Below are 11,899 nucleotides of genomic sequence, written 5' to 3' on the forward strand. Positions count from 1 at the left end.
ATTGTTTGCAAACCTTAGGGGAAAAATATTGATTTTTTAAACTTTGAGTGGAAAAAATTATGAGATTTTCAAACTGAGAGGAAAAATATAATAAAACTTTAGTTTTTTAAATAACGGTTTTACCTTTAATCATAATTGAGATTTTAAAAGAAAATTGACTAGTGAGTGAGACTTTGGGTTTTTCAAATTTTGTGAGTGTGACTTTGAGAACACATCAAAACTTGGATGAAAAATAGTCTTTTGGTCTTTTTAGTATTATTGTTATTAATAAAACTGTATGTACCAATTTTGAGTAGAAAAATAGGTACATATTTAATTTATATTATCATATAACGAGTGATTTTAAATTAAAGATAAAATAATATCAAATCATATTATGATATATAAAATATGTCTTTATTTATATATTCGAAATAGATATCCCTCGTACTGCTTTTACTGTTATTCAAAACATTACTTACACTAATGCACAATGTCAAATTGAGATGAACTCCAAAATAAATAGGTGGGCTCGTAGTCGTAGCCCACACGAAGGGTTAGGATCGGGTTGCTTGAACTTGACAAATGCCCAACAAATACCCAAAACTTTTTTTTTGGGTTTCTTCCTCACCAACCTTTCGATCCGCATACTTACCCCAAAAAAAAAACAGAAATCTTTTCGTTCCGCATTCCAAAAACATTACTTAATAAATTATTATTGTTCTATCAGCATCTCCAATCTTCTGCACATACCTTTCAAAACCCTAATTTTTTCAATTAACATCTTATCAATTTTATGGTGAAAAGGATGGGCAGTTCTTCCTCGGAGACCAAGTTCTTGCAGGAATTGCTGTTGTACGCTGCTAGTGCGGCCCTCAGTTGTTTGGTTCTTTTTGCGGGGCTCAGACACCTCGACCCGAACCGTGAAGCCTCCAAAAAGGCTCTTGAACACAAAAAGGAAATAGCCAAACGTTTGGGTCGCCCTCTGATTCATACCAATCCTTACGAGGCACGTTTCAATTTTATTCGTTTCTTTAAATTTTATTTCATAATTATTTATTCAATTTATTCTTGCTTCTCTTCAAAGTATTATTTCGGATGCGAATTCCTGTATTTTGGCGGGTGAATGGTTTTAATATCGTGCAACTTCATATTAAAATTAATACGATGTCGGTTTATTGAGTTAATTATCTGTTATTTAACAGATGTAAATAATTAGTGATATGGATGGCATGGTGGCAACATATTATTGTAGGAGTGGCTATATGTGTTCTATGTTTTGATTGGAGATGGTGCTTTTAGTTAGGAAGAAGTATTTTTGAATAATATTGACGTTATATAGATGTGTTATTGAATTTTTGAAGAAAATCCAAAGGTATTTTGTATCCGTTGGCTTGTGCTGCCTTTTTGCTGTTGGTTGTTCCGTGTGATTCTTAGGGGTGAGGTATAATTTGTATTGCCATTTTAGCATAGGCATGCTTTGTTTTTGAGAATTTTGTTTGTGGGAAGAATACATGTAATGTATAAGTACGATTGCATTGTTGTTCTTGACTTGTGTGTTTTTTTTCCAACAGGATGTAATAGCATGTGATGTTATAAATCCTGACCACATTGATGTGGAATTTAATTCTATTGGAGGATTGGAAACCATCAAGCAAGCTTTATATGAATTGGTGATTCTTCCACTTCGAAGGCCTGAACTATTTTCTCATGGGAAGCTACTTGGTCCTCAAAAAGGGGTTCTCTTATATGGACCACCTGGGACAGGGAAGACAATGCTTGCCAAGGCTATTGCAAGAGAATCTGGAGCTGTTTTCATCAATGTGAGGATATCTAATCTAATGAGCAAATGGTTTGGTGATGCACAGAAACTTGGTGAGTCCATACCATATTTTCATCTCACTATTAAGGATGTCAGGGATTTTATTGATGCATGTAACATATTTGTGTGATCACTTTTTTTTTTTTTATAATTAGCCTCATTTATTATATATAATGAATTTTAGTTTGGCCATTGATAGAACATGCTGTACTGCTAACTATAATTTGTATATGATTGAAGTGGTACCTCATTCTTGTGTTAATCTCATTTGAGAAGGGGTTCTGTGTTTAGTCTCTCCAAGGGCCATTCTTTATTTTTTGATGCATGGGTTTCTGTTTTTGTTGTTGTTATAAGTTTTCAGATAGTTTTCAGTATTTTGCACGGTTCTCATTACCCTGTCAGATTTTTTTCTTTTTTTGGTATCAAGTGGATGCCTGGTCCACAAATCATTAGTTTATTGTTTTTATAAAAGAGGAGATAATTAGAAAGGTGGCAGAACCTGGAACTACTAACACTTGCAAAATTTATTATTTTTACATGGTAGTACTTTGTTAAGATGTTTTCGGTACAATGATTGCTGTTAAAAGTTGGATGAGACAGACAATTTTATCAATATTGTGACTTTTTACTTTCAGTTTCATATATATCAATGTGATGTGGCAGACTTTATAAAATGATGTCCGTAAACGCCTAGATAAGGTTACTTGTATGAAGATTCTCTGAGTGCTTTATCAACTGTTTTGATTAGTGAATGTTTCTGCCAATGTAAGTTTTATGTAAATAAATGTTGATGTTTTTATCGATGTTCTACTGTATTTTTTCAGTGGCTGCTGTATTCAGCTTGGCCTATAAACTCCAGCCTGCTATCATATTCATTGATGAGGTTGACAGCTTTTTGGGTCAACGTCGTACTACAGACCATGAAGCAATGACAAATATGAAGACTGAGTTTATGGCTTTATGGGATGGATTTACTACAGATCGTGAGTTTTCTTTCTCTTTTCATTTCATTTTTCCCTGAGAGATTCTGAGCAGCTACTAAATTTGGTTTTTTCCTTCTAAAATGAGTTTTTTTTTTTTTTTTGGGTTTAGTCAACCTAGTATATCCTGGGCTTTTAGTTTTGATGATTTTATTGTTGGTTTATAGAGAATGCCCGAGTGATGGTTCTTGCTGCCACTAATCGCCCATCAGAACTTGATGAAGCAATACTTCGACGTCTTCCTCAAGCATTTGAGATTGGGATGCCAGATTGCTCGGAGCGGGCTGAGATATTGAAGGTGATTTTGAAGGGTGAGAGGGTTGAAGGTAACATTGACTACGATTATATAGCCAGTTTATGTGAGGGTTACACAGGTTCAGATCTTCTTGAAGTCTGCAAGAAAGCAGCCTACTTTCCCATCAGGGAACTACTGGATGAGGAGAAGAAGGGGAAACCATCAGCTGTAAGGACTTTTTTTTCTTTTTGGCTTTGTCCACCATCTACCCTTTTTTTAAAATTTTCTTTGTTGATGTGTGGGGGTTATCAGGTCCCAGTTATTGACCCAACACCAAATAATACACTAACAAATAGCATCAAAATTCTGTAGTAAACAGTATTTCAGATAAGCTTTTGTCTGCTTCTTACCATAGGCATCATTGACCACACATCTGGACTTCCTCTTTATTTGAATTTGACTTAGGTGTTTATATATGTTAGTGCTGTTGGATTCTCAAATGACCTAAAGGTCCACTGCTTTGTTTGCACAAAGAGGAAGCATCTTAAGTAACATTTGTGAGAGAAACTTATTGTGGTTTCATAAATTTCAGTTTGATAATCTTTTTGTTCCATATTAGCCGTTCTGTCTTGTATGGGTATAATTGGTTTGAGTGATACAAGTAAACTACAATATCAGAGGCAAGCATTTGGAAGTTAACAAGGGGTTTTTGATAGATACTAGTAACTTTTATTTTTATTGGCTGTACTGGAATTTAGTCTATTGTTTAAACAAAGTTTATGTTTGAATCTTCTCAAGTTTCATGCACAATATTTCCTTTTCAGGCACCTAGGCCGCTTTCGCAGATAGATTTGGAGAAAGTTCTTACCAAATCAGTAAAGACGAGGGTTGCTGCCACTGAATACACCACCTTAAGCTCACAATCACCAGGGTGGTCAAGGAATAGGGACTCCAATGACTATCAGGTACAAGCTGCAATAAGTGAGATAAGTAGGCTTGTGGTTTCCCAGTTTATGAACATTCAATCAGAGTCAGATGCCCAGGACCCTTGAAATTTCTCATCCGTGCCCAAGCTCCGGTGAGGCAATGCTTTGTTTTGTAACATTTTACTTAATAATATTCTATTTTCTTTTTTAAGTAATTTGTCTTTGGATATCCAACAAATAGAATATATTGATGTGCTAGGCAACCAGTTGGTTGCACTAATTATTTTGGAGCCACTCGACATTCTTGAATGTCACTGAGCTTCTGGAATGCATGTCACTAGAACTAACACTTTGGTCATTAGGGTATCTTATAAATCAGCGTCTAGGATATCTAATAACTTGAAGATTTGTGATTTATATATATATATATATATGTAAAGTATTCATTTGGGTATTATTATCGTTATGAGAGTGAGTAATCTTGAATTAAAGTTAAAATAATATTTAATCATTTAGTGATACATCATCATTAGTATTCAAAACAAAATTTTTATACATACATTTTGTTATCACTCCATATATGTCTATTTGTTTGTGTGCGTGGATTTACCTGCAATGAGAAACATCTGAATTATGTATAGTTATGTATTCAATAAAACACTTAGCTGCTATGATTTGTTAGTTGCAATAAACTCTTTTCAATCCAGCAGTTCCCCAATCTCTCCAAACATTTGCAAATAACAATGATTCAAAAAGCATTATAATTAGATTAGATGGCATTTTAGACATTTTTTTTTTCTATCTTTTATCCAACTTTTCTATTTGAGAATTTCACTGACAGTTGGAGAATGAATTTTTATGAAACCTTATGGGAGGTAGCTGACAATATTTCTATAGTCATCCCTTATATTATATCTTAGTTGAAAGCTTGGGTGTTTCACCATCTCTCTATAGATTAATTTGACCTTATTAGTTTATTATAATAAAACCAACCCTAGTAAGATACAAATAATATTAGTTTTATTTTTCAAGTATATCCTTTGTTATTTTAGAAGAATTTAAACACGTTACTAGGCTTTCAGATTTAATTTCAAACGAAAATTAAATGATTCCAAACAATCTTTATAACAAACTTAAATCAATGAAATTTGGGATTAATGTTGGGAATGAATAGTATTGTTTTGTAGGATTGACTAAAATTCTTTTCTTAAATTGTTTGTAACCATGACATTTCTCTCACTTAAATTTTGAAAAATGGCCTTGCACTTGCACATATAGAGAAAATTAAATTATTAAATAATCCTTATTACGCTCTATTCTCTTTCATCGTCTCTTATGCCTCTTTTCTTTCCCCTTGTTTTTTTTTTCTTGGTTTCCCTCTTGGAACTTATTTCTCTTCTACCATTTTTCTCCTCCTCTAAGCTGAACCTTAGCCTTTACTTTGGGTGTGATGGTGGATGCTGTAGAGTTGTGGAATGTTGAAGGGGAAATTTTATTTATTTTATTTTAATTTTAGGAATGAAGAAACCATTTTGCTCTTTTATTGCAGATTATTCATTAGTGCAGTTAGAATTTGGGTAGGATATGAGTGGACAAACTTTGGGTGGGAGAATGTAATTCACCCTTTAATAAATTATGTTGATATTTAAGTATATGTACATATTTTTAATACAAAGTTTATTTTATCTTTAATTTAAAATTATTCAGTCACATAATCATACATTATCTGTATATATAAATTATATATTAAAAAATATGTAAAATTTTATTCATTAAGTATTAGCATAACAATTATCAAATGCATACTATGTTAAAAATTAAAAAAAAAAAAGTGCCAAATGACCATCATTAAAAACAATTTAATTTTAAATATCTACATTTCAACCTTATTTTGTCATTTTTAGCACTGCAAGCAACATGGGATTCGCCACCAACAAATGGTCAAATTATAAAGTTTCTTCGAGCTTTTCAATCTATATGGATTATTATTTTATTGTTTGAAATCGGCATGAAGGTAGCCGCCAATTTGATATAATTGGAGTAGATATATTATATATTTTATTTTTATTATTAAATAGCAAATATTGAATGGTTGCTATTCTGATTCAACATCTTTTAATTGTGTTCAACACATTTTATATTTTAAAATGCATTGCATGTAATCTAGCCTAGGAACCTTATATTAGTTTCATCTAAGATTAATCGAATTTTCCTTCACTAAAATATGAATACGAAAAAGTAGGATTAAATGGTCGTTGCCCTATAATTTGTCCTTTTCTTTAATTACTGGAGTTAAAATCAATATAGGGTGCATCACATTTCTAATTTTAAAGGAAAAAAAATAGTAATTCTCGTTTTTTAAATGAAAAACACGTTATTTTTTTAAGAGTCTTACTTTCTAAAATATTTCTAGAACATTGTGTCATGATCTTACAAATTTGGCATAACAAAATTGTTTGTATGATGCTCTCGAGCATATCAAATCTTGAAGTTCAGTTTTGAGTATAACTTTTTTGAGTATAAAATTGTTTGTTTCGTCTAGTCTCGGAGGAGAGTAGTTTCAACTCTCAACCAATTTATATAGGGATAACTTGATCCCTTTTTCAATAATGTATATGACTCTACTACTATATTATCCAATTCTAAGGAAATTGTTCATTCTTGATATCATTATGAAATCAACAATTGTGTATATTGTTCCCTTGTTGTTCATGTCATGATGATTCACTTTAAATCGTGATACTCTCCCCTACTCAATCGAGTACACACTATTGTGTACGTATTTTAGTAAACAATATTTTCACTTTCAAATATTTAACTTACGATATCACATTTAGCTATAAGGGATACCTACCTCTCGAATGCAACTACTTTGTCATGTCGACTCCTTATGACACCCATAAGATTCCCTACTTTTACCATGAGCACACTGTGACATTTTCCAACATACACTCTTTAATGCACGCATAACAAATGTTGCACTTTGCTTATCATTGGTAGTCTGCTCTTCCACCCCTTAACAACAAATGTGTTTTACAATGATATCTACAATGCTTTTTAGTGTGAGAGATTTTTTGACAATTTTTAGACCATTAGAAAGGCAAATCTTGTGTTTAACATCCTATTTCTAACTTTAATACCACTTTTTCGTGGGTTTATTAATTTGGCACAATGAAACTACTTGCGTGGCACCCTCGAACACACCAACTCTTGAAAGTCAATCTTGTGTATACCCTATTTAAGTTTAGAGTTACTAATTTTGTTTTGTCTCAAACTTATTAGGAGAATAATGTTAGTTTTCAACCCATTTGTGAAATGATGGTCTAATCACTTCTGTAATCGCACATACAACTTCACTCATATACTCCCAATCCTGAAGAAACCCCCTACCCTTGATATCACCAAAAAAAGGGACACCCGTGGACCATTGTTCTCTTTTATTTCTCATGTCGCCATAACTCACTTTGAATCATGACAATCTACTTTAAAAACCATAAATTATTAATCAACTCAACAGTTAATCACTTATTCACAATACAATTTAATGCATAGACAAACGAAAATCGCAACTATTGACTATTATAACTTTGACTAAAATGCAAATTTTGACTACTCAAAATTTCCGTCACAAAGGTCAATTTTGAATGAATGTAATTTCTATAACTCACATTAAAATGCAAATGTTAACTAATACTTTTACACTTATTCTCTTTGACGACTAATTTGTTAAGATGCAACAATACACTCAAAGTGCAAGCAGATCCTTGACTCAAATTAGTAAACATGTATCTCATAATTAATTTTTTTTTTAATTATTATTAGGCCAAATGCCTATTCTCCACTCAAAGTTTGATAAAACGATAAATTTTTATTTTTTAAATTTAAAAATCAAATATTAATTAGTAAATCTGTTTGGTTGTTCAGAAAGAGATAACTCAACTCATTTTTATTTAATTAAAACTACTATTAACATTTAATATAAATACTAATTTAAAATTTTTATCAATTTGATTTATAATTTTTAAAAATACTCTAAAACTTTTTTTTGAATTTTCAAAAACCCTTAAGAATTTTTTAACACTTCAATAATTTCAAAATTACAGATTTTCCCTAAACTTTTAAAAATAAAAATAGAAAAAGAAGAGAAAATAAAATGAAAGGAAGAAAATGAAAAAATATAAGCAAAATAGCATTCAAGTCTTTTCATTTAACAAAATTTACTAATGAAAATGAATAATGAATAGGAATTTAATTTTTTGAAATTTTAAGGGTGAGAACTCAGTTAGAATAGACTTTTGGCCTTATTATTATTATACCTGTTCAAAACTAATTACTATTCAATTCCTTACCAATTATTTATAAAAAAAATGAAATATCTTGTGTATCTTATGAATAATCAACATATTAAATTAATAAAATTCTCATTTGTCTCATTTAAAATTTATTTAATATTTTTAATAGGGTGTTTTTTATTTTATTATTTCTTTCTATAATAAATTACTTTAAAATTAATCAATCTTTATTTATAAATAAAGACTGAAATAAAATAAACTCAAACTAGAAACTAGAAGCGCCACCGTTCTCTTATAATTTCAACATTTCTTAAAGCCCACCCCGTCGCCCCCTTTAAGGCCCTCTCCAATTATTTTTTTGCCGGCTGAAGCCTGACTGGCTTCTGTACTGCCTGCAAAATTTCCCCTCTCTATATTTATATATAAAAAACACCAATATCCAAACCCTATCTCTTCTTATTTACTTCATCATCAACCAACAATGAATTTTCTACCAATCTTTTTCGCCATCATTTTCTTTCTATTCATTCTTAGATTTCTCTCAAATACATCCCTTTTACACATTCTTGCAAGGTGTTTTCGATCACTTGGAGATCGTTTTCATGTCTATCAATCCTTCAAAGTTCCGCAACTCAATCAAAACTTCCAAGAAAACCTCCTTTACCGTAAAGTCTTCACTTATCTCAACTCTCTAACTTCTCTCGAAGACTCCGAATCCACCAACCTCTTCACCGGCTCCAAGTCCAACGACATCCGGCTCATTCTAGACGACAACCAGGCCGTCGATGACACATTCCTCGGCGCTCGACTTACTTGGAAGAACCAGAGCGGATCATCGCAAAACACTTTGGTTTTGCGACTCAGAAAGAAAGATAAACGTAGAATTCTACGTCCGTATCTTCAACATATTGTTTCTGTAGCCGACGAAATTGAAGAAAATAAGAAAGGAATTAGATTGTACCTGAATTTGGAGGATCGAAGTCGACATAATCGACGCTGGAGATCGATTCCCTTCACTCATCCAGCCACCATGGAGACGGTTGTTCTTGACGATGAAGTGAAAAACAGAGTCAAAGCTGATCTCGAAGCGTTTCTTAAATCGAAACATTATTATCATAGACTTGGGCGTGTTTGGAAACGGAGTTATCTTTTATACGGAGCTTCCGGTACTGGGAAATCAAGTTTCGTTGCCGCTATGGCTAGGTTCCTGTGTTATGACGTGTATGATATTGATCTCTCACGGGTTTCTGACGACTCTGATTTGAAAATACTTTTGTTGCAAACTACCTGTCAGTCGTTGATTTTGATCGACGGACTTGATAATTTTTTTAACGAGAGGCCAAGGGCAGTGAGCTTGTCGGGGATACACAACTTCGTGGATGGGATCATATCTTGTTGTGGGGAGGAGCGTGTGATGGTGTTCACCATGAATGATAAGGATCAAATTAGTGATCAAACGGTGATGAGAGCAGGTAGGATTGATATTCAAGTACACTTCCCTTTGTGTGATTTTTCCACCTTCAAGATTATGGCTAATAATTATTTGGGCGTGAAGGATCACAAGCTTTTTGTTCAAGTTGAAGAGGGTTTTCAAAATGGGCCGGGTTTGAGCCCAGCTCAAATCGGTGAACTCATGATTTCGAATCGGACTTCGCCCACCCGAGCCCTGAAATTAGTAATCAACGCATTACAAAGATCGAGTGAAAGTGGGCCGGGTCAACCTGTGGATGAGAGCCAATTTTCTCGGGAAAGTACCCAAACAGTAAAAGAAATTAAGAAATTGTATGGGCTTTTTAGAATTGGGGGTAGAATGAAAGAGGGCCAATTAGATTTGAATTTGTCACGACATGAAGCTCAAATGAAAGATTAGGATTTGGGTCATTTTATAATGTCGAAAAAGAATTGGCACATACAAGAATATTATATAGGGATAATTGAATTAGATAAAGATTATTTAAATAGTTTTCTATGATTAGATATGGGTTACTAAAAATTTTCTGATTATTATGGAACTTCTATTAATTCAAAGTTTGAAATTATATTTTTTTGGGAATAGGATCTTGTTACCAAACATAGAGTTTTAAAGGAAATGTATATGATGTGCTCAGTTGTCTTGTCTTACTGGGTTGCATAACTGTAAAATTGACATTACAAATACAACTAGATCCAAGCCGAGTTGGCCTAGGGTCAAAAGCCAACTTGGTTTGATTTGAATTTGTTTATTTTGAATATGATTCGATTCATTTTAATACAGAATCAAACTCTAACTATAGAGAAATTGACTCAGTTTAGCTTGTGAGCTAAATAAATAAATCAATTCAGTTTGAACTTGACTTGTAGTTTAATTCAAATTATGTTAAATAACGTTGTTTTGTTAATAAGTCATGAATTCAAATCACGAATTTGAGTCACATATCCGAGCCATAAATTTGAACCATAAATTTGAGCTGAACTTGAACCACTTTTAATATTAACTCGACAAATTCAAACAAAACTTGAGTTGAAATATTTTTCATTTGAATCAAACTTGAGTCAAAAGGTGTTTAAACTCAACTTAGTTTGTATCTATGCGTAATTACAAATATTTAATAACAAAAGCAATATTAGAGAGAATGACAATTTCCCATTCGTTTTAGCCCCAATGACTAGGGCTGGATTCGAGCCAAGCCGAGCTCGGGCTCAGCTCGGTTCATATATAGGCGGCTTAAGTTCGGCTCGAGCTCGATTAGAATTCGGCTCGACTCGGTTCGGCTAATTTTTCATTATCAAAACGACGTCGTTTTTAATATATATTGATCAAAACGACGTCTTTTTGTATAAAAAATTTAAAAAAAAATTCTACCGAGCCAACTTGAGCTCGATCGAACCGAGCCGAGTCCGACTCATTTCGAGCTCGAGCTCAAGCCAACTCGGTCCGAGTCCAGCCCTACCAATGACTTTCCTACCCTTGAACTTTAAAAATGACAGTTTTTCACCAATAATTAAAATTTAATCATTAGCTTTTATGGTCGAATGGTGTCAATTTTTTAAACATATATTTTATAATTAATATCACTTACATCTCTATAATATATTATATATATATTTTCACAAACTCAAATATTTATCACATAAACCCCCACCTTAAATTGATTGAAATTACGCTTAGAATTTACTAAAAAAAGTGCTATTCAATTAGAATTACATTGAGATTACATGACTCTAATTGAATTGCACCGCTTCAATACAATTTTAGTTGAATCATACGGTGATGGTGTAATTATTGTTAGAGCCACACCATCCTTGTGTGGTTCTAATATAACTATATCATCTTCGACAAAATTCATTGTTGGCAACTATTTTTATTTATTAAATTTATATTTTATAATTAACAATCCTAAAATTAATATAAATAATAAGTGAAAATATATTTGATAAAGTTTTGACGGTAAAGTATTATTTAAATTTAATGAACATTGAAAATAATAAAGAATATTTTTATCTTTTAATGTATCCATTAAAAAACAAAAATGATTGAATTTTACTAATGGAACCTTATAGATGGTGAGAAAGTACTGGTTTTTTATGTATGAAGGTGAAAAAGGGTCGTTAGGATAAAAACAGAGGGAAAGTAATTACTCTCTCATTTTTAATTAGACTTAAGTGATATTTTCATTGAAATGAAA

General features: G+C 32.2%; 2 protein-coding genes across 2 annotated transcripts; both read left to right on the forward strand.

Moving 5' to 3' along the window:
* Positions 1–638: 638 nt before the first annotated feature.
* On the forward strand, positions 639–4,236 carry LOC123194593 (outer mitochondrial transmembrane helix translocase-like). The gene is made up of 5 exons (XM_044607878.1): positions 639–988; positions 1,554–1,854; positions 2,626–2,784; positions 2,949–3,244; positions 3,841–4,236. The coding sequence occupies exons 1-5, from the start codon at positions 776–778 to the stop codon at positions 4,066–4,068; spliced, it is 1,197 nt and encodes a 398-aa protein (XP_044463813.1). The 5' UTR covers positions 639–775; the 3' UTR covers positions 4,069–4,236.
* A 4,212-nt stretch (positions 4,237–8,448) lies between these two features.
* On the forward strand, positions 8,449–10,277 carry LOC123217065 (AAA-ATPase At2g46620-like). The gene has a single exon (XM_044637822.1). The coding sequence runs from the start codon at positions 8,716–8,718 to the stop codon at positions 10,102–10,104; it is 1,389 nt and encodes a 462-aa protein (XP_044493757.1). The 5' UTR covers positions 8,449–8,715; the 3' UTR covers positions 10,105–10,277.
* The last annotated feature ends 1,622 nt before the right edge of the window (positions 10,278–11,899 follow it).

Source organism: Mangifera indica, chromosome 1, assembly GCF_011075055.1.
Source record: "Mangifera indica cultivar Alphonso chromosome 1, CATAS_Mindica_2.1, whole genome shotgun sequence".
In the NCBI taxonomy this organism is placed as follows: domain Eukaryota; kingdom Viridiplantae; phylum Streptophyta; class Magnoliopsida; order Sapindales; family Anacardiaceae; genus Mangifera; species Mangifera indica.